This window comes from Dasypus novemcinctus, chromosome 1 (assembly GCF_030445035.2).
Source record: "Dasypus novemcinctus isolate mDasNov1 chromosome 1, mDasNov1.1.hap2, whole genome shotgun sequence".
NCBI lineage: Eukaryota > Metazoa > Chordata > Mammalia > Cingulata > Dasypodidae > Dasypus > Dasypus novemcinctus.
In genome coordinates this window covers 11,753,573-11,780,290 of record NC_080673.1, presented here as the reverse complement: position 1 = coordinate 11,780,290, position 26,718 = coordinate 11,753,573, and the positions used below count along the sequence as shown (strand labels likewise).

At 37.3% G+C, this 26,718-nt stretch overlaps 1 protein-coding gene across 1 annotated transcript in view; it reads left to right on the top strand.

Moving 5' to 3' along the window:
• The window catches only part of NEIL3 (nei like DNA glycosylase 3), a 78,645-nt gene extending 52,565 nt beyond the window's left edge, over window positions 1-26,080 (top strand). The window contains exons 5-10 of the mRNA XM_058306067.2: window positions 1,028-1,102; window positions 2,705-2,871; window positions 15,687-15,856; window positions 17,292-17,706; window positions 23,551-23,725; window positions 25,634-26,080. Coding sequence (XP_058162050.1) covers window positions 1,028-1,102; window positions 2,705-2,871; window positions 15,687-15,856; window positions 17,292-17,706; window positions 23,551-23,725; window positions 25,634-25,816 — 1,185 coding nt within the window. The 3' untranslated portion in view covers window positions 25,817-26,080. The remainder of the gene's footprint in view (window positions 1-1,027; window positions 1,103-2,704; window positions 2,872-15,686; window positions 15,857-17,291; window positions 17,707-23,550; window positions 23,726-25,633) is intronic.
• Window positions 26,081-26,718: the final 638 nt, after the last annotated feature.

Here is a 26,718-nt window from a genome sequence, read left to right as displayed (position 1 = left end):
AACTGAGAATTTTTTTTTATCGGTCTGTTCATCCATCCATTCTTTCATCTAGTAGAAGATAGTTTACCCGTAATGCCTAGGAGTATATAAAAGGAATATAGTTTCTGAAATTAAGCTATTAATTCCCTAAATTATTTAAAAATACATTTCAAAATGTGATATAGTATATAAGACGTGGTAAGAAATAAGTGAAATTTAACTGCATATATCTTTCATTTAATGTGAATATAAGCAACTGAAGAATATATATAATACTTTCAGTGATGGTATTTGTTAGATGTTCCTGGTTCTTATAATCACTGATAAATTATTTTGTTGTATGAATAGATATATGAATATATTAAAATACATACAAGGATAAGGCATCACATAGAATTTCTCCTGAAATTGCTGTTGAAAGCACATGTGCCAAATGATAATTAATTCTGCAAGGGTAACAATGAGATTTATGCCAGGCCATGTCTCAAAAAAATTCTTCAGCAAGGTCTGTTTCTGAGTTCTTCCCCATGTTAACAAGTACTTGATACTAATGCTTTTTAAAGCTTGATAGTAACCTTGATAATTATCTATTCCATTGCCTTTTTTTCTTTTCCATCCCTCTCTTTCCTTCCTTTCCTTCTTTCTTTTCTTTTCCTTTTGTTTTTGTTTTTTGTTTTTTGTTTTTTGTTTTTGTTTGTTTGCTTGTTTGGTTTGGTTTGGTTTGGTTTGCAGATCAAACAAGACTTCAGAGCAGCTGAGTGACAATGCTAAGATTCTGAAGATTCTTAATACAGAATAGATATTTAATAAATATTTAGAATAAGATTAAAATTTCTAAGTAGGAATGAAGTTCTTTATTTCTAGTACTGCCACTTATAAATAGAAATACTATTAATGACAATAAATAAAAATATGAGAAATAGACTTCTAGGAGATATGCATGTATTTTTAAATCTATTTTCAGTCATTAACAAAACTGGCAAGTAGCATTATGTTTTTATGTAATAAAAATTATGAAACTATCTTCAATAATTTTTTCCATTTTAAGGTTTGTCAGTTAACGGATGAACAGAACCATCACCTTGTGAAAATGATACGTAATTTCAGCATTCTCTTTTACAGGGTAAGAGCTGAAAAATCTCAACTCTGTAAAATGTCAGTGGTTCCCTTTCAATTGACCCAATAATGGCAAAGTGTATATAGCCATCTAGTGGTACGAGTATGGAACTACAATAAGGCTGAGGGACATTTATGGGCATAATTAACATCTTTGAAATACTTTAAATTATAAGTCAGACTAAATTTGCTTACCTATAATTATATTAAATTATCTTACATTAAGCTGGGGAACAGCTATATTACCATGTTACTTAAACTCTTGTTCTATTTTTGGACAAATAAAAGTAAATAGAGGAAGCCTAGTAAGAGTGATCCTACCCCAAAGAGCTCCATTCAAGTCCAGGCTTTGCCACTTACTATCTTTGTTGTTTAGATTAGGGGATAACTTTATTTAGGTTAGTTTCTTCATCTGTAAAATGGAATAATAATGTATTTCTATCAACCACAAATTATGCTTTGAGAATGAAATAAAGAGCTAAACTGTAAATTTTGAAACGTATAGATATATAGAGAGACTTAAATGAATTCCTTTTATGTGCTAAAGTATTGTAAATATCTGATTTTTTTCCTCAGTCCATTTTCTGTGTTCAAAATTCATTTTTTTACTATGTTCAGGAGGGAAAAAATTGGAGTATTCATTAATTGGCCTGAAGTGTTAATGAACCTTTTATCTTACATATCTGCCTGGAGATGCTATGGCTATTTTTAAATTTTATATGCTCATTTGTTCTTTCCAGAGAAAGATGATCATAGAAAACTACCCATATTCTGGCCAGATTAAGTTGGGCATTTGAATGCTTTGCCTGAATTAATATAAGTAAACAACAACTATTAATTATGTAATTATGTGATTTTTTCCCCCTAATCTAAACAACAAAAATATGTGAGCCATATTTCTGAGCTTTTAGATTTTCACATTGCTGATATAAACTCTTTTTGTAAGAGCTATAAATGTATGTGAGTAGAAAAAAACCTTGACAGAAAATATCAAAATGTCTTATCAAATAGAATTTATGCCCAGATCGAATATATTCTCTGCTGGAGAGGCATTTGAATTTTTATTTTATTTTTTTTTAGCAAATCTGTAAGATTAGAAAAGAAAAACTGTCCTTTGTCAGGTCAACAAAGAAGATGTTAAATTTTGCCTCTGGAAATAAATTTTCTTTCTGTTGAAATTGACTGGTGAGCAGCTTAGGTTTGCTAAAAATAATCAAATTTAAAGCTTATCTTGCCTTTTTCTTATAATCACATAATTATGTTTAATTTTTTAAAAAAAGAAAGACATTTTAAATTACAGAGCTTTTATATCCCATTTAGATAAGAGGGTAAATCTATGCAAAGAACAATTTTTAATACTTATAATTTTTAAAATAATTCTTAACTATTTTATGCAAATCTTATTTGACAATTCTTGTCAATTCTTGTCAATACCTTCTCTTCAGAAGAAAGAAAATATTATATGTACAAATACGTGTAAAATTCTAACAGATTATTTTCAGAGATGACTTTTAAGAATATGTCTTTGGGTCCTTATCAAGGATATATGTTGGTAGATATATATATATATAGAGAGATATATATATATATATATTTTTTTTTTTTTCAGTGCCATAAAGCAGGATCTGCTATTTCTACACACTATAAAGTCTATAAACGTCCTAATTGTGGTCTGTGCTGCTGTAAAATAACTGTATGTCGCTTAGGGAAGAATAACAGAATGACGTATTTCTGTCCTCACTGTCAAAAAGAAAATCCTCAACATGTTGATGTAAGGTAAGATATTTAAAGGGGTACTAACTAGCAGAGTTAAGGAAAGACAACTGAAAAGTATTTGAGCCATTGGGTAGAAATAGGAAATGGTGTCATCTCAGAACCAGAAGGGGCCAAAGCTGATTTACAGACCACTTGTGAATTCAGGTAAAAATCCTCTAGCTCGGGTGTTAATTTCCAGCCTTTAGCTTTAATCTAATTTGTACAATGAGTAAAAAGAGGTATAGCTATGTCAATAATTGGAAAAAAAAATGCCACTGTATTTAAATGTCTTTTGCTTCAGTCAGAATTATTGTAATATGAGCACATCCATTTTTTTTAAGCATAATATTTTTACTAGAATTTAGGTATCAGTGAAATATCACACTAATCAAAGATAAAAGTAGCTGCACCACAGTCTGTGTGATTACAAACCAAAATTACCTGTACCCACATGAAGCACATTAAATGCTATAAGAGTCGAGGAATGTCAGAGGTTTGTATATGCAGGAAAAGTGAGGAAGATCTTCTAGAGAAAGTATAATTTGAAATTCATTTTAAAAAGATAGTTAGAATTTTGATTAAGTTAATGAGAAAGAAAATGCTATATAATTGGAAAGAAAGAACATGGCCACAAGCCTTGAATCATTAATAAGAATGGCATATTGGAGGGATGATGATAATACTAGCCAAGACAAGTGAAGGTTTCCGGTATTGAATAATAAAAGCTGTTTTTACAGGTAGGATGGGACTAAGTAGAAGGGATCATTAGTAGTTCTGGGACTGGGTAATGTCTTATACAAATCAATGGGTTAAAGAATTTAAACTGATAATAGCAAGGTTAAGATGGAAAACAACGAGACTTAGACCACGTATGAGAACTCTAGCACAGTGTAATGGAAGAGAGAGGATTACAGGCCAGTGGGCAAAACTAGGAATGGAGAAGAAGACAGGTTATTTAACTTAAATATTGTTTAAATTCAGATGTGATATTTTGGATAATGGAAAAAGTTTCAAAACGAACTGATAGAAAGAAATGTTGGGGTAGAATCGAAAAGACAAATTGAGTTTTGGATATGTGAATTACCCATGGAATATTCAGGGAGAGATGTTTCATGGGCCAAGCGACAGGGCTATCAGCATAGTATCATTGGTTGAAGCATTAAAATAGGTTCAGTTCACTGAGAAGAAAACTAGAGAGAAAGGAACCAAGGCCTGAGCCTCAGGGAATACCCCTAACTACAGAGTAGAAGGAAATAAGATGTAAGCAAAGGAAATACCCGTGATATGGTTGGAAATCAGAGGAGAAGCAGAGAAATGCATGGCTGCACAAATGCAAAGACAAGAGAGGAGCCACCATGTTTTAGAGCCCAGGGTTGATGGATGGAGGTTGTACCACCTGTTTATATCTTCATAACTATATCTCGATGGTAGTTCGAGGTGGCTTTAATGGACCCAGAAAAGATCATATTCTTGGAGCTAGTCCATTCCCTGTGGGTGTGAACCTATTATAGGCGGGACCTTTTGATTAGGTGACTTCAGTAGGATGCGACCCAGGATGGGTCTTAATCCTCTCACTGGCTTCTTTTATAAATGGGATGAATATGGAGAGAGACACAGGAGCTCAGAGAGAACCCACAGAAGTTGAGAGAGAAAGCTGCAGATAGAGCAGCCAGAAGCCAAAAGCAGTGGAATCAGAAGAAGGCAGAGACTGGCAGACTTTGCCACGTGCCTTCCCAGGTGACAGAGAGGTCCAGGATCACCCACAGCAGGTCCTCAGGGAGAGAGCTTTGCCTAATGATGCCTTGATTGAGACAGTTTTCTCAACCTTGGAACTGTAAGGTTGCAAGCCAATAAATCCCCTTTGTAAAAGCCAGCCCATTTCTGGTATATTGCTCTCAGCAGCTTTTAGCAAACTAAAACAATCTGGAACAGAGTTTTTTGTCCCGTTTTATTTTCTGCATCACTCCTTCTCTTATTCTTAACTACTTTTCTCCAAACCACTCCATGTCCCTTCATCTCAGCTTCTTCATCCCATTTTACTTCCATGGAGATCTGAAATATGTTTAGGTGATTCATTATATATATTTATAGTACAGTTTTGTGTTTTTTTAATTTTTCATAAATAAGAACAATTTTTCATCATATGAATGTACATTTCTTTGGCCAAGTGTGTTTAACACAGTATCTGTACAGAGGAAGAAACACTTAAGGCCACTGGGAAAGACAAAGAGATCTTTCTGAAGAAGGTGACATTTGAACTTAGTAGAAGAAAATAGGGATTCATCGTCAGTAACCGGTAGGAAAGGGATTTCCTGGAAGATAGAGCATCAGGTGGGGGGGTTCATGGTGGGAAAAGCCTAGTGCATTTGGAGATCTGCATAAAGAAGAAGATGTTTTGTTTCTGTACAAAAACATATTCAGGTCTCTATAAACCTAGTTTAGAAATGTGTTGATAGCTGGTTGCTAGTTGATGAGAATTTAGTACTGATTGCAAACCAATTCTTAAGGCTAGTCTGAGTTAGCAGAGTTTTTATGAGAGGATGGAGCAATTAGAAGGCACTTGGGAGACATGAAAAAAACCTATGGAGGGTTATTTTTGAAGGGATAACCTTGTTTTCAGAAGAGAATTGTGACTGCACAGTTTCCATATTTAAAAATACAATTTAAAACATTCTTTTAACTACAATGAAAGAAACACAACCCAAGTTAGTTTAAACTCAAAGGGAATTTATGAATCATGTAGCTATGATGAATATTGAGTTAATTCACAGGATTAATAGAAAAGCTGCAGGGATGAAGGAGCAAGATGGCAGTGAAGTAAGGGGCTCCTAGAGTCAGCTCTTGGCTACAGGCAGTTAGCAAACACCCAGAGCTCTCTGGAGCTAGCTGAAGCACCTATTTGGGGGCTCCAGGAGACCAGAAGAGCATCCTGCAACATCCTTGAAGAAATGGAAGAAGGAGGTGCCCATCTACAGAGAAGATTCGTAAGTAGAGCACTCCAAACCACAAGGCCAGTGCCCATCCTCCACTGGAGGCACAAGCCACCTCAGAATCTGTTCCGCAGCGGGAATTGAAAGCTCCACTTCCCAAAAACAGGGGAGGAAGAGATGGTTGGGCACCAATTTCAGCTACTGTATAATCCTGAGAACAGATAAATTTGAGCCTGTCCAAGTCAGAAAGGAGCTGGGAGCCACCATCTTAACTCCGTGCCTGGCATGAGGGGAGGCCGGGTGAACTGAAAATTCCAGTGCTGGTGGTAACCGGCTTCTTTCCATCCAAATCATATTGCAGCTCCAACCTAGGCCCCAGTGCCACCTCCAACAGGGAGGAAGCTGTGGGGACCTACACCAGCCTCTCTGGAAAATTACCAGCCAAACCATGGAGGCCCATGACTATCCTACTCTGGCAGCACGAGCCACCCCAGGGACTATTCTGTGGCTGGAATTGGAAGCTCCATTTCCCAGAAACAGGGGAGGAGGAGACAGCTGGCTGCTGATTTTAGCTACTGATTGGTAGAGTTGGCTGGCTAAGATGAACAGCTGGGGTGTGAATCAGCCCAAGTAAGAAAGAGGCTAGTGGCACCATTTTGACTCTGCCCCCAGCCTGAGGGGAAGCTGGGCTGACTGAAACACTCAGTTTCCACAGGAACTGGTTTCTTTCACACAGATCAGCCTGCAGCCCTAGCCTAGGCTTCAGCCCCGCCTCTGGCGGGGAGAGACTGAGGAGCCCTGCACCAGCCTATACAGGTAACTGCAGGTAACTTTGGCTGGAATAGACTAAAAGTCAGAAGTCTACCAGGGCAACTGCATCATCTTGGACCCACACTGCATAGATTGCTGCCCACACCTGGCAGCTCCACCCCCGTCCCAGGCAGGGGAGAAAGGGATATGAAGCTTCATCAGTCTCTCTGGGCAACTACAGTCTAGATCTGCACTTGGATTATTCCACACAGCTGTGACTCTGTCCCTACCCCTGGCAAACGAAAAGTTGGAAGAAGCGTCATTGGTCCCTGGTGCAATGTGGGTAGCTTGAGCCTCCATAGCTTACAGCACCAACTATATTCTTAGCTCCTACTGCACAACCAGCAAGAGAGAAAGGATAGGAAGCCCTAAACTAAAGAGAAAAACCTCACCCAGAAAAATTACTCTAGTAAGCCAAATGCTAAGACACCAACAAAAAATTACAATCCACACCAAGAAACAGGAAACTATGGCCCAGTTAAAGGAACAAAATAAGCCTCCAAATAACCTAAAGGAGTTGAGACAACTAATCACAGATGTTCACACAAATCTCCTTAATAAATTCCATGAGATGGCTAAAGAGATTAAGGATATTAAGAAGACATTGGATGAGCACAAAGAAGAATTTAAAGCATACACAGAAAAATAGATCTTATGGGAATGAAAGGTGCAGTAAATGAAATTTTAAAAACATTGGAATCATATAATAGCAGATTTGAGGAGGCAGAAGAAAGGATTAGTGAGCTTGAAGAAATGGCCTCTGAAAGTGAACATACAAAAACGAAGAAAAGAATTGAAAAAATTGAACAAGGTCTAAGGGAACTGAATGACAGCAAAAGGCATGCAAACATATGAGTCATGGGTGTCCTAAAAGGAGAAAAGAAGGGGAAAGGGGCAGAAGGAATATTTGAAGAAATAATGGTAGAAAATTTCCCATCCCTATTGAAGGACATAGATATCCATGTCCCAGAAGCACAACATACTCCCATCCGAAAAAATCCAAATAGACCAACTCTAAGACACATACTCATCAGAATGTCAAAGATCAAAGACAAAGAGAGAATTCTGAGAGGAGCAAGAGGAAAGCAATGCATAATATATAAGGGATATCCAATAAGATTAAGTGTGGGTTTCTCACCAGAAACTATGGAGGCAAGAAGACAGTGGTCTGATATATTTAAGATACTACGAGAGAAAAACTTCCAGCCAAGAATCTTATATCCAGCAAGAATGTCTCAAAAATGAGGGTGAAAGTAGAATATTCACAGATAAACAGAAACTGAGAGAATTTCTAAGCAAGAGACCAGAGTTTCAGGAAATACTAAAAGGTGTGCTAGAGCCTGAAAAGAAAAGACAGGAGAGAGGAGCCTGGAAGAGAGTCTAGAAGTGAAGAATTTATCAATAAAAGTAACTGAAAGTGTCAAAAGAGTGGTGAAAATAAAATATGACAGATAAAACTCATACAGTCAGGAATAAACTTAACCAATGATATAAAGCACTTGTATTCAGAAAGCTGCAACTCAATGTTAAAACAAATCAAAAAAGCCCTAAATAACTGGAAGAACATTCCGTGCTCATGGACTAAGAGACTAAATATCATCAAGATGTCAATTCTACTCAAATTGATACACAGATTTAATACAACTCCAATAAAAATTCCACCAGCATTAAAGAAAAAATTGAAAACACGATCATTAAATTGATTTGGAAGGGTAAGGAGTCCTGAATAGCCAGAAACATCTTAAAAAAGAAAAGTGAACCCTCATCTCCAGACTTTAAATCATAATACCTACCTATAGTGGTAAAAACAGCATGGTACTAGCCTAAAGACAGACATAGTAGACCAATGGAACCAAATTTATGGTTCAGAAACAGACCCTTACAGGTATGGTCAAGTGATTTTTGACTAGTCTGTCAAACTCACACAGCTCGGGCAGAGTAGTCCATTCAACAAATTGTGCTCAAAGAATTGGACATCCATAGCAGAAAGAAGGAAAGAGGACCCTTATCTCATACTTTATCCAAACGTTAACTCAAAATGGATCAAAAAACTAAAAATAAAAGCAAGAACCATAAAACTTCTAGAAGAAATTATTGGAAAATATCTTCAAGGCCTGGTGGTGGGTGGTGGGTTCTCAAAGGAGATCAGAGAAGGCCTGAGCGGACTACTTATGTTTAATGTATGTAGAAGTTTTAATTAGCTTTACTGTAAAAGTGTGGAAATGTATAGAGTTGGTGGTAATACACAGTGAGTAACAGCTAGTTTATACATGGGGATGTGACTGAAAATGGTAGTCTAGTTACATAAATGCCAATTGACAGAATGCTGGAGAATAATCTAGGAAGTGGATAGCACAGTGAACCAAGAGGTGGGTGAGAATTGTGGTTGATGGTACAGATGCAAGGGTGTCCTTTATTAGCTAGAACAAATGTATATCACTACTGCAGGGTGTTGGGAATGTGGAGAAGCATGGGGAAAATACAGCTGGAGTGAGCTATGGACTGTGGTTAGTAGTAATAATATACTATTCTTGCATCTATGCAAAAGATGTACTGTGTTGATACTGAGGCAGCATGGAAAATGTGAGCCAAATGTGCACTATGGACATGGTAACAATCAGATGATATTATTTTATCTGTAGCAAATGACACACCACATTGTGGTGTGTTGATGGAGTGGTGTTTGCGAATTCTGCACATGTGCATGATCGTTTTATAGTTTACAACTTCTGTCATAAAAAATATAGTAATAATAATAGGGTGGGCTGGGTGAAAAACACACCAAATGTAAGATAAGGACTATGATTAGTAGTAAGATTTTGATAATATTCTTGCATAATCTGTAACAAATGTCTCATGACAATGCAAGGTGTTGGTGGAGGGTTGATGATTGGGACCCCTGTTTGAGGTTATGCATGTTTGCTTTGTAAATTCACAACTTTTACTATACACTTGTTTCTGTATGTTCATATATAAATGATATAAAGACAATAATAATAGGATTGGTTGTGGGGGAAAAAATCAAAGCAGGGAAATGGATGTGGCTCAACCAATTTGGCTCCCATCTACCATATAGGAGGTCCGATGCCCAGGGCCTCCCGATGTGGACAAGTTGGCCCATGTGGCGAGCTGGCCCACGCAGAGTGCCGGCCCACGCCGGAATGCTGCCCAGCATGGGAAAGCCACCTCGCGCAGGAGTGCTGGCCGACACGGAGAGCTGGCACAGCAAGATGATGCAACAAAAGACAGAGAGGAGAAAAAATAAAATGTAGCAGAGCAGGGAATTGAGGTGACACGAAAGAGTAATTGCCTCTCTCCCACTCCGGAAGGTCCCAGGATTGGTTCCCAGAGCTGCCTAATGAGAATACAAGCCGACATGGAAGAGCACACAGCAAAAGGACACAGAGAACAGACAATGGGGGAAATAGATGGGGAAAGAAATAAATAAAATAAATCTTAAAAAAAAAAACAAAGCCACAGGGATGAACGAGGCAAGAGACCTTGCTTGGCCTCTCTATCGGTAGAACAAGTCGAAGGAGTAAAGGCAGGTTTAAGCTGCTTCCTGCCTAAACACCATACCTCAAACCTTTGAATAGTAAGTGCTTTCTGGTTTGAGCAGAATAATGAAATTCTGGAGAGCTTCCAGAAGATGTTTGTGTTTCATGAATAAGGAAGCAGAATTAAACGGAATGAAGCAGCAACAGCATTCATTTGAAATAAAGTTAGGCAGCTTCTATTCAAAGCTGTTATTCAAAACTTCCTTAATTGCCACTGTATTTTGCTTAACTTTTCTTTTTATTAACACATTGATATTTTAATAAAATAATCTGTTTTGTTTAGTCAGAGAAAAATCAGTTGCTTCCCATGTTAGAAACTAGTTTCAATTATACATGCCTGAGAAATACAGATACCTTGGAGATAATGTAATTCTCCACTGCAATTTATGCCTTCGCCTTCAGTCTCTGAGTGTATAGCCCACTCCTATCAATCTCTTTGGGATATTCTGCTTTGGGATTGGTTGAATCTGGTAGTCTCTGCAGTGGATACAATAAGAGAATGGCAGAGAGCCTTAATTATTTTAACATTGGTCAAGAAAAGAGAAAAAGATGTCTATAAAAATGAAGTAGAAGAAACAATGTCATACAAACCAAGGTGGGACATGATTGAGTTAAATTCTACTGAGTTAGAGAGGGTGGGGGTTGAAGCAAGACCGTTTTATTTGGCAACTGGGAAATCAAGGTAATAGTCACAAAAGCAGTTTTAATAGAGACATAGGAGCATAAATTAATTCCTTAAACTTTTTGGAATATTTATAGAGTTCTGTATTCCAGTGGGAGGAGATGGATTTAAGAAAACCCTAGATGTATGTATTTGTATAAGATCTCAGGCATGCCAAGCAGTGATGCTAAGTAGTGATCAGAGCCACGAAAGTAAGGGAGTAGACAGTGACAAGGAAAGTTCACTTTAGACAGCGTAGTCTAATGACATCCCTGAGGGGGTAATTCTTTTTAACATAACATTTTTATGAAGAAAAAAAAAAAACATTTTCCAAAAGAAAATAAAAAGGGAAAAGAATGGCAGTGTTTTATATTTGTGTAAATCCAATGTCTAGCTTAATAGAAGACATCTGAATTCTCATCTCTGCTTCCGTATTCAGCTTCTGTTATGCTATTATATACTTCATGCAGCCTCTGGAAAACTCCCCTGCACATTTCAGAGAGAACACAAGTGAAAGGACAGGGGACATCTCAGCATTATTGTGAAAACAATGTTGACGAAATGGAAGCCTGAAAGAATCTTAGGAATCCCAGGGATCCCTGGTCCAAGCCCCAGATCACAAGTTAAACATCAAGGTATTGGAGGATCATCTCACAGCATTCTGCTTTTATAGAACAACGAAAGCTATTTCATTAAGCCTGGGTATCCTTTCCATAGATCTCCAATACCTGTTGAAATTTATCCTCCTCCACAAACTTATAGCATAGCTTAATTTTTTAAGCAGTTTTATTGAGATATATTCACATACCATACAATCCATCCACGGTGGCATTTAGTATTATCACGGCATTGTGCACTCATCACCAAAATTAATTTTAGAACATTTTCATTACTCCAAAAAGAAAAACTCCATACCCCTTAGCAATCTCTCTCAATCCTTCTATCATTTCCCAGCCCTACATAGCCACTAATTTAATTGTCTCTATAGATTTGTTAATATTTATATTTTATACAAGTAAAATCATACCATATTTTGTAGTACTTTCTGCCTGTGAGGAGATTTTTGAAGCTATCTGTTTACTTGTGAAAATCTGGAGGTGGTGGGAAGTACTCCAAGAAGGTGGCTCAGAAAGCTACAAAGCCTCTGAAAGTTCTAAAGAGCACATAGGTCCGCATCAGTCTTCTGATTTTGATTTTACTCAAAGCGTGATGGGAAGCTCTTGGAGGGTTTTGAGCAGAGCGTAACATCATCTGACTTGTGTTGAGAGAGAGATCTTCAGGCTGCTTTGTGGAAAGAAACTAGTTTGACTAGAGCGAAGCAGCAATTATCAGGGGGCTGCAGACAACAGTTCAAATGATACATGAATGGTGGCTTGGAACAGAGCAGGAATGGTAAAAAGTGGTTGGATTTAGGATATTAGAAGGTGGAATAAGGGTAGGGCCTGAACTGTCTCCAATTTAGGGAACTGCTTTATGCAAAAGAATAAAACATTAACGCAGCTTTCCAAATGTGAATATTTTGAATGAGAAGAGAATTCGCAACAAATTATAGTTTTTAAATGCCACGAAATCAGAGAAATAAGATATTACTATTATTTATTATTATTAACCTGTCATACCTATATAACTGGGTTTTTTTTACATGTTTTGACTGCATTCTTGATTTTCTTGTCATATGATCATGAATAATATTATATTTTTTATTATTGACAGCTTAGAAAATTGTCTTTAACTTCACAATTGGTTATCGATAGTGGCTCATCTCTAACATACCGTACAATGTTTCGCTCAAGCAATACATTTTGTCTATAAGGAAGCCCTCAGAGCAGTGAATCTAATTAACACGCATCAGAATCTCCTGGAGGGCTGGTTCAAATACAGGTTGCTAGGCTCCTCACCCAGAGCTTCTGATTCATTAGGTCTGGGTTGGGTCCTCTGAACCTGAATTTCTTACAAGTTCCCAGGTGAGCTGATGATGCTGTCCTGGGGACCACGTTTTGAGAACCACTGCCTTAGAGAATTCTACCCTTTTGATCACCCTCAGGTGTCTCTGAAATCCCACCTCTACCAGGTTGTTCCTGGGTTGGAGGGTAGCATGGTACATGAGTTAAGTGGCATAATGTCCCCTGAGTAAGGAATGGAGCATCTCTTGTTCAGATACTTCTCTGTGAGGTTAAAGATAGGGTCCACATGCTCAGGGACCTCCCAGGGCACATGTTCTCTGGGCACGGGGCAGTTGGGAGGTGGTTCTGGCAGCCCAGAGTCCCAGGACAGCCACCACGAGTCCCAGGACAGCCACCACCGGTTGCTTTTAGAATCCAACGTGAGACTGGAATTCCTGCTTAGGTTCTCCACGTACCCTCCCTAGAGGAGAATACATTGAGGCACAGGAGGTACCTATGCAAGCTTTTCATTGTCTCCTTTTACTTTGCAGAGGTATAGCTACCTCTGCATCAGAGCCTGCAGGGTTTGCTGATGAATTACATATGGAATATGAGGGAAAGAGATGTTAAGGATGGCTGCTAGGTTTGTGGCCTGATCAATTGAGTGCACGATGATTCCATGTACCAGAAGAGATAGACTAATAGAGGTGTAGATTGGGGAGCAGTAGAAATCATGAATTTTGTTTGGACATAGTAGGTTTGAGAGTCCAAGTAGAGAATGGAAAGGATTTTTTTCTAAGAGATTAAGAAATAGAGCAGTAAGGAAAGAATGCTTCCAAAGCAGCCATAAGATATAAAAACATCCCTGTATGATTAATGAAATCCATACAACAGGAGATGAAGATAGTGTGAAATTGGAGCAAGTTGAAAATCTGAAAGTCATTTAAGTAGTTATATTTAGTTAACTATGAAAAAATACCATGAAGTACTGCCTTCTTGAGTAAGTAGAGGGCTGGGATTAATTAGGTCATGGAAAACAAATCCTATAGAAAGTCTGGTGTTCTAGAGGAATAAAAAATATTGAGTGGCATTAAAAGTCAATGTAGGAAAGGTGAAAGAATCTTAATGAGATGTATCTTACTTTCAGATTTTCTTCTTTTTATTATTTTACCAGACAAGCCTGAATTCCAAAACTGTTAAAATTGTATGTAAGGAATAAAATGTTACAGAAGACAAGGCTACCTTTGAAAGTCAAAGAACTGATATCCTGGAATATAAGGTTCATAGCCTTTACCTGGAAGAGCTTTTCTCAATATTAATGCTTAGAATTATGAAAGGACTCTATGACACTGTATATTAGTCAGCCAAAAGGGGTGCTAAAGCAGAGTACCAGAAATCCATTGGCTTTTATAAAGGGTATTTATTTGGGGTGGAATCTTACACTTACAAGACCCTAAAGAGTCCAAAGTTACTTCCTCACTAAACTCTGTTGCCATGTGTTGAAGCAAGATGCTGACCAATGTCTACGAGGGCTCAACCTTCCTCTTCCTCTTGAGGCTCCGTGGTCCCAGCTTCTTCTGATCTCAGCAGTAGGCTGGCATAGGGCTCCTCTCCCAGGGCTTTCAGCTGATCAGACTACCAAGCTCATCTCTCTTTCCAGGGCCACTACCGTGTCTGTAGAATGTCTTTCTTCCTCTGTGTTCTTCTCTGTGTATCTACTTCCATATTCTTGATTGAGCGTTCTTTAACATAGTCCACAAAGAGGGCAGGGACTCAATCCTGCATGCCCTAATAACGTGGTGTAATCAAAGCCCCAATCTTGATTTAATAAAGTAAAAGTGAGGGAAATGGACTTGGCCCAGTGGTTAGGGCGTCCGTCTACCACATGGGAGGTCCGCGGTTCAAAACCCCGGGCCTCCTTGACCCGTGTGGAGCTGGCCCATGCACAGCGCTGATGCGCGCAAGGAGTGCCCTGCCACGCAGGGGTGTCCCTGCGTAGGGGAGCCCCACGCGCAAGGAGTGCACCCAGTAAGGAGAGCCGCCCAGCGTGAAAAGAAAGAGCAGCCTGCCCAGGAATGGTGCCGCCCACACTTCCCGTGCCGCTGACGACAACAGAAGCGGACAAAGAAACAAGACGCTTAAAAAAAAAATAAAGTAAAAGTGAAACCTCTGAATTTAATACAGTAAAAGGGGTATCATGCCCAGAGGAACAGACCAGTTTACAACATAATCAATATCTCTTTTTGGAATTCATAAAAAAGCATCAAACTGCCACATGCTACCATGGCTCTTAACCACGTGATGTGCTTTACATACATCAGAGATTAGGACTAGATGAGAGGTTTATAAAGACAGTCTGATTAACATTAAATTAAGAAATTCAGGTTGAAGAAACACGATTTACAATTGGTTTTATTTACCAATATGTTAAATAGATATTGAACTTGAAAATGTTTTACCTGATGAGAAAGAACACTTGGATACCTTTTCGTCATCAGTATAGATCCATTAATGGAAATAGTGCTTCCTAAGTACTACAGAGAAATTCTATGGTTTCTTTTCATTCAGTGCACATGAGGTTACTGTAAAACTTTGCTCAGTTTACCTCCCATGCTCTAATTTCCATGTAAGGCTTCTTTTTTTCTGATTTGGTTGAAGAAAGATATTTCAGTTTTATTTTAGGAAAAGTACACACTTATTTAAGACATTATTTAAGAAGTGGTTTCTAATAGCCATGTCACATGTTTACATGTTCAAAAAAACAAACTCTGATACTAAACAAAAGCTTGTATTTGTCATTTCTGACTTGAACAGCAATCAGCAGGGCTCAAGTGAAAGCATTTTATGCTAAGATACAGTTATAACTTCTAGGCAATCATAAACATAGAGCATTTGTGTATGAGTAGTTCTGTGATCATTTTGGAAACACGCAGAATGTGTAAGAACAAGGCAATAATGACAGTGCTAATGCATAGTTTTTAAAACAATTTTACAGCAAACTGCCAACCAGAAATACCATAATCAGGTGGCCACCTAGCAGGGGAGCTCACGTTATGGAATCCGTGGCTCGGAAATGTGAAGAGCAATGGACATGTGTGGTCTGTACACTCATCAATAAGCCTTCTTCTAGGGCGTGTGACGCTTGCTTGACTTCAAGGCCTAATGGTAAGCCCGAATTTTGATTTTGAGTCATTCCATTTCTGAGAAGGTTAATTGTGTAGTCATATATATCTTCCTCCATCTTGATATTCAATAACTAAGTAGAATGCTTTCTTTCTGAGAGGTTTAAAGGAATTGTCAGCCTTTGCATGTAAACCATGCTGGTATTCTGGACTGAGTGCTTTTTTTTTTAACATGCTTGCGCTAAGACAGTATGTGCCTTTGTATCTCAAAAAACTGAGATGATCACATCTGTTCTCCACTGTTTCTAATGAATTATTCAATAAAGCTTTGTTTTATGCAGATTTCAGCAACTTTCTAGTTTGTTATTCAGTCAAGTGTTTCATAAATTGAAAGGGAGGATTTCTGTAAGAATATCTTTGCAGGTGGAATAGAAAAATGCTGAATTTTTTTTCTCTCTTCTTTATCCTTCCTACCCCTTGTTATTAAAATCTTTACCCAGACAATTGTACTGATTTCATTGAAATCCTTCAGAATAACTCTTCGCAGCTCACAATTTGATGCGTTCAGAGAATGGAAAACCTCAGAAGAAACCTGTGATTAAGAACCATCTCATCGCTGCTGCTTCTGTTGTGTTCCCAAAGTGTTATTTGTTCCTTCAATTAGAGTTGAGAAAGTTCCTTCTTGACTTGTGGCCCCCCACATTGTGTTAGCTGTCGTACTGGGCTTTGTTCCTGGGGCCAAAAAGGCAGGCATTACCCCTTGCACAGCTTTGCTGATAGCAGAGACGTGACGGCACCTCCCATTTCTCTCTCTCCCACTTCAGTATCATTCAACAGAGAGTTTGGGAAACCACAACCTTTTGTGTCCCCATTTATTTCAACATTCTGGAATGCCTTTTTATCTCGATAAATATTTTTGCATTCATTTTCGCTGAGTATGAAAGATATATATCTTAACTACCATTTAGAAAATGTTATAGTACCAATTCCAAATCTTAGAATACTTTGTTGAAGTAGCGTATTCAATAAATGTTAAGTCTTTGTCATTCAGTTTTACTTATTTTAAAAAAGCCTTTCATTTTGTCTTGTCATTCACAGAAACATTCCTAATATTCTAAATCTAGGCCTCTTATTGTGGACCTGTGTGTTTAAGGGTATCATCTCTTAATTACCACTGCTTTAATACTTTGCCTAATATTAACTGATAGCTGCTTATATTATTATATTTAAGCTGATATCTGCTTAAATATAATATGAAGCAAATAGAAATCTTTGTCAACCCATCTCTGTGTCCCTATAACTCATTGACATTTTGCACTTTATGTAATACTTCATTTCATAACCAGAAGATAATTAATTCTGAGATGCCCAAGTTACCTTTAATATAGTAAGTGAAATAAATATTTTAATCAAATAAAGAGATGTTTTAGATAATATACTTATAGCAATATTACGGAATTATTTTTTTCTCCTTCCAGATTTGTTACACAAAAGTGAAGAAAATCCTATTACCTTTAATAACTTAGTGAAGTTTCCTTGTAATAACTTTGGTAAATCAAATAAAGAAGTGAAGCTCAACAGGAAAACTGCATTTGGAACTACAACCCTCGTCTTGACAGATTTTAGCAATAAATCTAGTTCTCTGGAAAGGCAAAAGACTAAAAACCAGATACTAGATGGGGAATATCAAAACTCTTCTACTAATGCTTGTTTTAGTGATACTCAGCAACCCTCCAAAGAGAGAGCAAACTATATAACTCAACTATCTAACAAAGTAAACATATCACCCATGGTCTGCTCTCAGTCTGAATTATTTAGCCCTGCACATAAAAAATTGAAAACAACCCAGTCATCGCCAGATCCCGAAAGTTGCAACCCTGGATTTTCTAACAGGTATGGAGCTTCTAACTTTGGCCTAGACGATCTTGGATGTTTTTAAGAAGGTACTTCTAAAGATGTTGAATTGATTTTGGTAATGTAAATCAAACCCTAAAGACTATTATTATAGTAACTTGCTTCCCCTTTCTCTTCTCTAACTTATAATATTAGAGCAGAAAAGGGAATGAAAATCAATTTCCTACATCATAAAGAGTTTTTCTTTCCCTTTTTTAAACTATTACCATCTGTATGCTCAATATAGAATGATTGGAAAATATTGGAAATTACAAAGAAAAAACTTTAAAAAACCCAACCATGCTAGTTATCAATTACCGCTGTTAACATTTTTCTTCTTTCCTTCCAATGAAAGATGATTCTTCCGAAAAAGGGAAACTATGTTTCATACAGGCTTAATAAATGCCCATCTATCTTAAAGAGAGGAATCTGAGATATGTTTAATGGCATTTTTGCTAATGAATGTGGCTGTGTATCAAACATCTATGAGGGAAGGTGTTCTTTTATTTGAATCAAAAAGAGCATGCATGCTTTTCTATTTGAAATTTAAAAGTTGCAATTCCATTTCATAAATGGTATCTGAACCAGATTTGTTTTATGAGACTGAGCAGCTACATGTCCAGGAGAAGATCCTAATTGCTGTCACCAGAAATTTTAATAAACAATCATCCCTTGTTCCTTATTGACTAGTGGTAGCTCTTAAATCAATCTCCTTTTGATACTCCTCCCCTTGCCTCGTTTAATTCCTTTATCTGGACTTCCTAATATAATATCACTACCTAATATTATGTCTCCATCAGAGAGACACAGTTCTCCACTGTTTGCTTTTCCAAACCTGTTAGTTCTTGTTTGTTTTTTTCACCTTCAGAAATCATGTACTGTACACTCCTAGCCCAACCTCTGGGATTTTTAAATGGTTATTTCATAACTTCTGAGACAGGTTTTGATCAGTGGATATACTCAAGTTTCCCATCCTCACTCTAAACTTACCGTCAGTTAGTTAATCCTTATTATTTATCCTTGGCTGATTTTTAAAAGTATTTTGTTTATAATCATCTGGATACTGGTTTAACATTGTCCGTAATACTAAGCAGTGGAAGACATTCAAATTAAACTACAGGAACCAAACCTGACGGACTTGAAGACCGTCCTGCATTTTCACGTCAATCCTCCTCATTAACACCTCGTGGTGAAAGTTCGTGAGAGAGTGGAAGAGTGTCTGAGTTGGGATATTATCCTATAGGAGAAAATAATTTCTGAACAGACTTCTGTTCTGTGGCTTAGTAGATAGAAGAAGTGATCATTTTAAAATATTGTGGCATTTGTGGTACCCAGATGAAATATCTTGGCATATTTTTATTTCCTTAGTGCTTTATAGAAAATCTCAGGCAATTTAGCTAATGAATTAGGGATTTAAAAAAAAACATTAATGTAACCTTAAATTTAAATGATTTCTTCATAAGCCATTAGTAATAGGATCAAATGATTAATCACAGTGCCCAGCATTACTTAGAAATGCTGCAGTCTATGTATGTGTTGAATATAAGAGCACCAGGACTGAGCCTCTACTATCAATCAAAATCAACTAGCAGAATAAATGTCAAGTGATGAAATAAATTCACCCAGCAGCCCTTCTGCACCCAACTACTTTACAAGGAATAAATTGCAAATTACTGTCATTTATTTCATTTTTCTCCCTGTCTGGCAGTTACAGTGTTCATCTTATGGACAAGATGCCTCACAGTGGCTCACAACATAATACTGTTAAAGCAGGTGATCCACTCCTAGAATTTACAGCCAGTTTATTTTTTTTCTACTAATTATGTGGTAATTAATTTGGCTTTTCTACTAATTATGTGGTAATTAATTTGGCTTTTGTTCCTTTAATTACTGATCTCATCACCATATATATATAGCAGTCCTCCCTGCTAAATTGAGGAGACATATTTTAGCATTGGTCTGTAGAAATACCTGCATTTTACCTAGCTAGCTACTGGATTGTAAGTTGGGTGGTTGATCATCTTTAAGCACTTAAGATACACTCTTCAGGGAAGCGGACTTGGCGCAATGGATAGGGCGTCCACCTACCACGTGGGAGGACCACGGTTCAAACCCAGGGCCTCCTTGACCGATGTGGAGCTGGCCCACATGCAGTGCTGATGCCCACATGCAGTGCTGATGCCCACATGCAGTGCTGATGTGCGCAAGGAGTGCCCTGCCACACAGGGGTGCCCCCCGCGTAGGGGAGCCCCATGCGCAAGGAGTGCACCCCGTAAGGAGAGCCGCCCAGCACAAAAAGAAGTGCAGCCTGCCCAAGAATGGCACTGCACACACGGAGAGCTGACACAACAAAAAGAAACAAAGATTCCCGGTGCTGCTGATAAGGATAGAAGCAGTTACAGAAGAACACACAGGAAATGGACACAGAGCAGACAACTGGGGGGGAAGGGGAGAGAAATAAATTAAAAATAAATAAATAAATCTTTAAAAAAAAAGATACACTCTTCAAGAAACACTTAAGTCTGATGTACTTGTAATCACAGAGAAGATAACAATCATACATTTTCAAAGAATACATTTGTTTTAGGTTGAAATTTTCCTGGAATTGACTGAAAGACTCACATAGATGAATGCAATGAAACTAACAAAACCATTAATTTTTTCTCATGTCTGCTACCATCAGAGGTGCTAATGGACTACCTCAAATCACCATTGTAACCTCTGACACCTTTTAGTTGTTTCTGAATCACCATTTGGAGTCACTCCCTAAGCATTTCAGAGCCACTTGGAACCACCCGGGATGATCACTTAACCTCTCTTTGTTTTCATCCTTGAAATGCTATTATACTATACAATCTATATTCAATGAGCCTGATTAATTTATCAAAAAATCAGACAATGTTTTTATTGTAATGATTCACCTTATCTTTAAAATAAGTTAAGCCATAATAAATTCATTGCTAAAAAAATCATTTTTAAATTATAAACCTGTGCTTGGTAACACTTTCCTTCTTCATAATAGTTTCCATCCTGTCTCTGTGAAATTCTGTTTATTAGATAATGAGTATATACTGAGAGCTGACTATGCATCAAGAACAGTTCTTGGTTCTAATGATCTATACATCAGGCATCAGCAAACTTCAGCCGGCAGCACTAAATCTAGCCCACCAGCTATTTTTGAAAATAAAGTTTTATTCAAACACATTCATTCTCATTCCTTTACATCTTTTCTGTGGCAGCTTTTCATGCTACAACAGCAGAGCTGAGTAGTTGGTCCAGAGACTGTAAGATCCCAAACCTAAGATATTTGCTCCCTGTGAAAGTTTGCTGACCCCTGCTCTATTTTATTAATAATAGAGCATTTATAATCTAGCATTAGCATTCAAAATGATGGTCCTAATCATGAAAACAAATTAAACTATCCTGTATACTAGATTTGCCTAAGAAAATACTCTCCCATTCTTAGTTTTTTAACTGGAAATTTTTTAAATGATTGAAAACAGAGGAACCAAGATATCCTCAATTAATGGGAACACTTAATTATGTTAGGTAATGTTTTCTATCATAAAGTGAAGATGACCTGTGCATATTTGAGTGGATGCGCTTGCAGGTGCAGCAGTCTCGGCTACATTAACTCAGTACTTCACAGCATTAATGTGCATATGATTCCCCTGGGAATCCTGTTAACCTGCAGCTTCTAATTCTGTCAGCAGTCTAGAATAGGGGCAAATAATTCTGTCTTCAAGCTCTCTGGTGATGCGGATGCTTGTGCTACCCTCTGAGCACCAAAGATAAGATAGCACATGGCTACTTTTTTTTTTTTTTTTTTTTTTTAGCTTTATACCAAGAAAGAAATGGATGGAAAACAAGTGAGGAACCACAGGAAACACACTGGGCCCTTTCCTTCTACCTCACCCTGCACCTCTCCCCCAGAAAAGCTTTTAAGAGTAAGAGCATCCACACCTCTCCCTGGGACTGGAATCACAGAGATCTCTAGGTTGAAGCAGTGTTAGAAAAGATTAATGGTTCTCTAAGACAATCACCTGTAAAGCACGTGGGTGCATGTGTGTTTTAATAAGAAAGCATCACTTCATTCATTTCTCTTAGTACTCTATTCATTTTTAATTTATTTATTTGAAAGAAACTTTAGATGACAGATGCTACATAAAAAATATAGGGGATCCCCATATGCCCCACTGCCTCCCCACCCACGCTTGCCCACATTAACAACATCCTTCAGTCATGTGGTACATTTCTTACCATTGATGAACACTAATGGAAGCATTGCCACTAACTGTGGATTATAGTTCACTTTATAGTTTCCTTAGCCTCTTTTCTTTTTCTCCTTTAAAAATTGAAAAACAGTTTATAACCCACTTGCTTCAATTTTGAAATCTCTTGACTTCTCTACCACCATCCCGAGATCTATTCCTGAAGTTAATTTTAATATCTCCTTTTGGTGGGATTGGTGAAATGGAGGGAGGATTGTGTAAAAGGAGGGCTCATTGCCTCTCAGTTTCCCTACTTCTGCTTTATTAGTCATGTTTGTAAAATGTAAGCTGCTCTACCCTCATCCCCACCCTCAGAAAAAGGTACCAACAAACTAGTTGCTAGCAAAATATTTCACATGTAGTTTCCCCAGTAATGTCTAGGGCTGTTTTCATTTTACAAATACCTGTTGCACAGAACTTCAGAAACTATTCTCGAAATGTTTGAATCCATCCCAGAAAATATTTTCAAAGCAACATATTTAAACCTCTGTTTTATGAATGAGTTTTAAACCAGTTTCAATTTCATAACAAGCAAAAGGCTTGATACTCTGATCATTTCAATGAGATATGATGACTTGCAGTATCATTTCTTGGAACAAGTGTGTGAAAAACGTAGTTTAGGAAACAAGTAAAAGGGAAAATACCTTTGATTGTTAAGTATTTTTGTAATTATTAAGAATATTATTTTGTTCCTTGGAAATTCACAGGATGAACTGTTTTATCCTTGAAATTTTTATAAATTGGGATGCTAGTTGAAGGCACTTCTGTTTTTATTAATATGAGCACTTTTTCTCTTCAGCTGGTCCATTCAAAGACAAGCTCTACAATGACATTAAAATATGCATAATATGAAAAATTAAAAATAAAAGTTCTTTTCAAAGAGAAAATACTTGTACAGGTACAGCAGAAGGCTGGCTTCTGACCTTTGTACATTATATACAGGAATGACCTCCAAATATTCTTGATCCTAAATCATGGAGAGAATAAAGCCTCCCAACTAGTTTTACATATTTCTACTCTGCCAGGAATCCTGTTTCTTGCTGGAATATGATTGTGACTATTAGAGTAGCCTTGATCAAAAAAAGCATGGAAAATTGCCTTTAAAGTGAACAGAAGAGAGCAATTTCTATGGCCATGGCAGAGTGAGAAATTCATTAGAGAAGATAATAGCACTTGTTACCTTTGGGGGGCAGCTAGACTTGAGAATATTTTAAAGGAAATAATACTAGCCACATTGTAATGTTAGACAAGTGAAGAACCCAATGTTACAAATGAAAACTTAAGAAATTGTAGCCATATGATGTATCATATGGGCAATTCAACTGTGTTTTTATTCTTTAGAAATGTAAATTATCTGCTTTAGGTACGTAGGCATCATTGGAAGTAGTTAAAATTACCTGGGAAAACAAAGAAAGAAAAAGACTTAGTTGTGTATTTGCATAAAGTTGACCATGGTCCTCTTTTTTGTACAATCTCCTTGTGCAATCAGAATTCTAAAGTGTGCGGGTGAAGTGGTGTAAATGATCCTTTTAGCACTATTATGCTGTAGTTAATTCATAACCTGTCATTACAGTGAACTTCAAGTTAACATGACAGATGGTACTTGTACATTAAATGTTGGCAGTCCTCGCTGCAGTAAACATAACCGCCTCTGCGTTCTTCGAGTTGTGAGAAAGGATGGTGAAAACAAGGGCAGGCAGTTTTATGCTTGTCCGCTACCTAGAGAAGCACAATGTGGATTTTTTCAAGTAAGTGTAAGATTGATCAACTGTACTACCATGAAAGTGAATATTTTTGTTACAATGTAACAAATAGCAATCCTTTTCCACTTTTACTTTTAAATTAGCCATATTGATCATCAGTCCAAAGTCTGAATGATGAATGACTTAAAATTCAAAGAGTTTCAGTAAAAAAAAGAATTAAAGTGTATTTGTAACCACAATTGTAGAAGTATTGCTTTTGGTTTCTAAAGATAGAAAGGGATTGAGTGACTTACTCATTTAGCTAATAGTCCAGGACAAAAATCTGCTCTTCCTGACTTCATGGCTACATCCAAATTTTGGTTAATGCATCAGATAGCAGTATAAGAGAAAAATAATTTACATGCCTTAGATTTATAGTAAATTTAAGGAAAGCCTACTGCACAGGCTTAACATAAACAAAAAGATGTATAACAATTTAGCTGTAGGCAATTCCTCACGGCTTTCCAATCTATGGGTCTTTCCCTGAAAATGAATGTGAGAAAGGCGATGAGAATCTGGGATCCCTTTAGTCAGTATCGCTTCCTGGATTTCTGTGTGTGAGCATCACACCACGCTGAGTATGATTCTAATATTTTAAGATACATATTTTCTGACAACTTCATCTGGTGCTTAACTGAAAAAAGGAAATATTGATCTGTTCCAATGCGGGAGCAAAAATTTTCTGGCCGGGCTTCCTGAGAAATAAAATATCTGTCTTCATTTGGTGCCTTTCTAAGGAATTTCCCAGGGAAACATTGATGATTTTAGATAGCCTCTATACAAGATATAATTAACCCTATTAAATGCACAGATTGCCTCCTTAAGAAGCTTGTATAATTCCTAGAGGGAGAAAGTAGACTAGAAGTTATAAAGGGATTGGGAGAAGGGGGAAGGGGAGTTGTCACTTGGCGGGCATAGTTTGTAAATTTTGTAAATGTTTCAATAAAATTAATTTTTTAAAAGAAGCTTTTATAGGATATAATGGGGAAAATGATATTAGCAATATTAATAATACCATGGCCTGCTTCATTCCTCTCTTGAGGCCAAAATTATTAAGAATAAGAGTAATACAATGGAATCTGGCCCTGGGTAAGTCTGTTTTGGATGTCTTTTCTTAAGAGACTAAGACCAATATCATGGCAAATCTTTGATCTTGGGATTTTTTAATTGAAACAGACTTCTAGCAAGGACACTGGTAATTGCTTTATAGCAAGTTTCTGGCAGTTTTCAAGTAGTCTTAATAAAGAATTACTTGGGAAACGGACTTTGGCCCAGTGGTTAGGGCGTCCGTCTACCACATGGGAGGCCTGCGGTTCAAGCCCCGGGCCTCCTTGACCCATGTGGAGCTGGCCCGTGCGCAGTGCTGATGCGCGCAAGGAGTGCCGTGCCACGCAGGGGTGTCCCCCGCGTAGGGGAGCCCCACGCGCAAGGAGTGCACCCATAAGGAGAGCCGCCCAGCGCGAAGGAGGGAGCAGCCTGCCGAGGAATGGCGCCGCCCACACTTCCCGTGCTGCTGACGACAACAGAAGTGGACAAAGAAACAAGAAACAAGACGCAGCAAAAAGACACAGAAAACAGACAACCGGGGGAGGGGAGGGGAATTAAATAAACAAAAATAAATCTTTAAAAAAAAAATAAAATAAAAAATAAAGAATTACTATAAATATGCCAATAGACAAAGGGAAGTTCAGAATTGTGAGCTTTTCTGTATGAGTCAATAGATTTGTAAGAGAGCTGCTTCTGGGATATAAGCTCTTTTAAGGGCAGCAACTAAAGACGGCTGTCTATTTGACAATGTCAAATTAATAGTGAGGACAATATGGCACTAATCAAATAAGCCTAGAATTAGTCTGAACATCATTCTGACTCGCACATAAACATTACAGCTTTGTCTTTTTTGTCTTTTTTCTCTAGTGGGCAGATTTGTCCTTCCCATTCTGCAACCACGGCAAACGCTCCATCATGAGGACAGTGCTGAAGATTGGACCTAATAATGGAAAGAATTTTTTTGTGTGTCCTCTTGGGAAAGAAAAACAGTGCAATTTTTTTCAATGGGCAGAAAATGGGCCAGGAGTAAAAATTATTCCAGAATGCTAAATTTTCTTCTGTAGGATATTTGGCATGTCACCTCTTCAAACTGTGTATAACATTTTGTGCTCTTTTGTTTTAATAAGACTGTAGGATATCTATGGTACATTGTAAAGTCACTGCAGTTTTTGAAAAATGCTCATTTTTTCGTGCCTGCTGTCTTTCCATTCTCTGGGCTATGTTTTGTTTTGTTTTTTTCACATTGATTAATGCTACATGCTTTTCATCAGATGTGCAGCATATTCCATTTAGAATGTTTGTTTCATGCACTGAGTAATGACAATAAAGTATTTTTAGTATGTTCTTAGTTTCTTATTTCTTTGAGTAAGCAGTTACTTTTTCTTAAAGAGAGGATTATGTAATGCAATAAAAGAAAATGCTATTTTGTCATTAACAAATATTTTTCTCAGCTACTCTTAATATTCTTCATAATGTATGATTTAAAGTATTTCTTGTTTTCATAAATATTTTTAAAATGAAATTAATGTTTTTTTTCAGTTCACCTAGCATTGAGTGTGTTCGATGCCAGGCACATGCTACATGTACCCTTGTATAATTTGAGGTGCATTCACATGGCACACTATGGGGATTCTGAGTATAAAAGTAACATTTAAGAACAGAAGCTGTAGATTTATGGAGGTTTTTTTTTGCATTTAAATAATCTTTTTGGAATTCCATATCTGATCATTATCATGATGTGCTTATCTGTGACAAAGATACAGAAAAATTATACAGCTAATGCTTGAATAGGGGTGACATTAAAGGTAAGTTTACATATAAAAATTATCAGCAAAATTCCAGAAGTTTGGCCATTTTAGATTCCTTCTTATTTAGTTAAAAAATCAAATCCCATCTAGCAAATACTATTATTCCAATAACATTGGAAAGTTTTTCACCTTTCTACTAGTGCT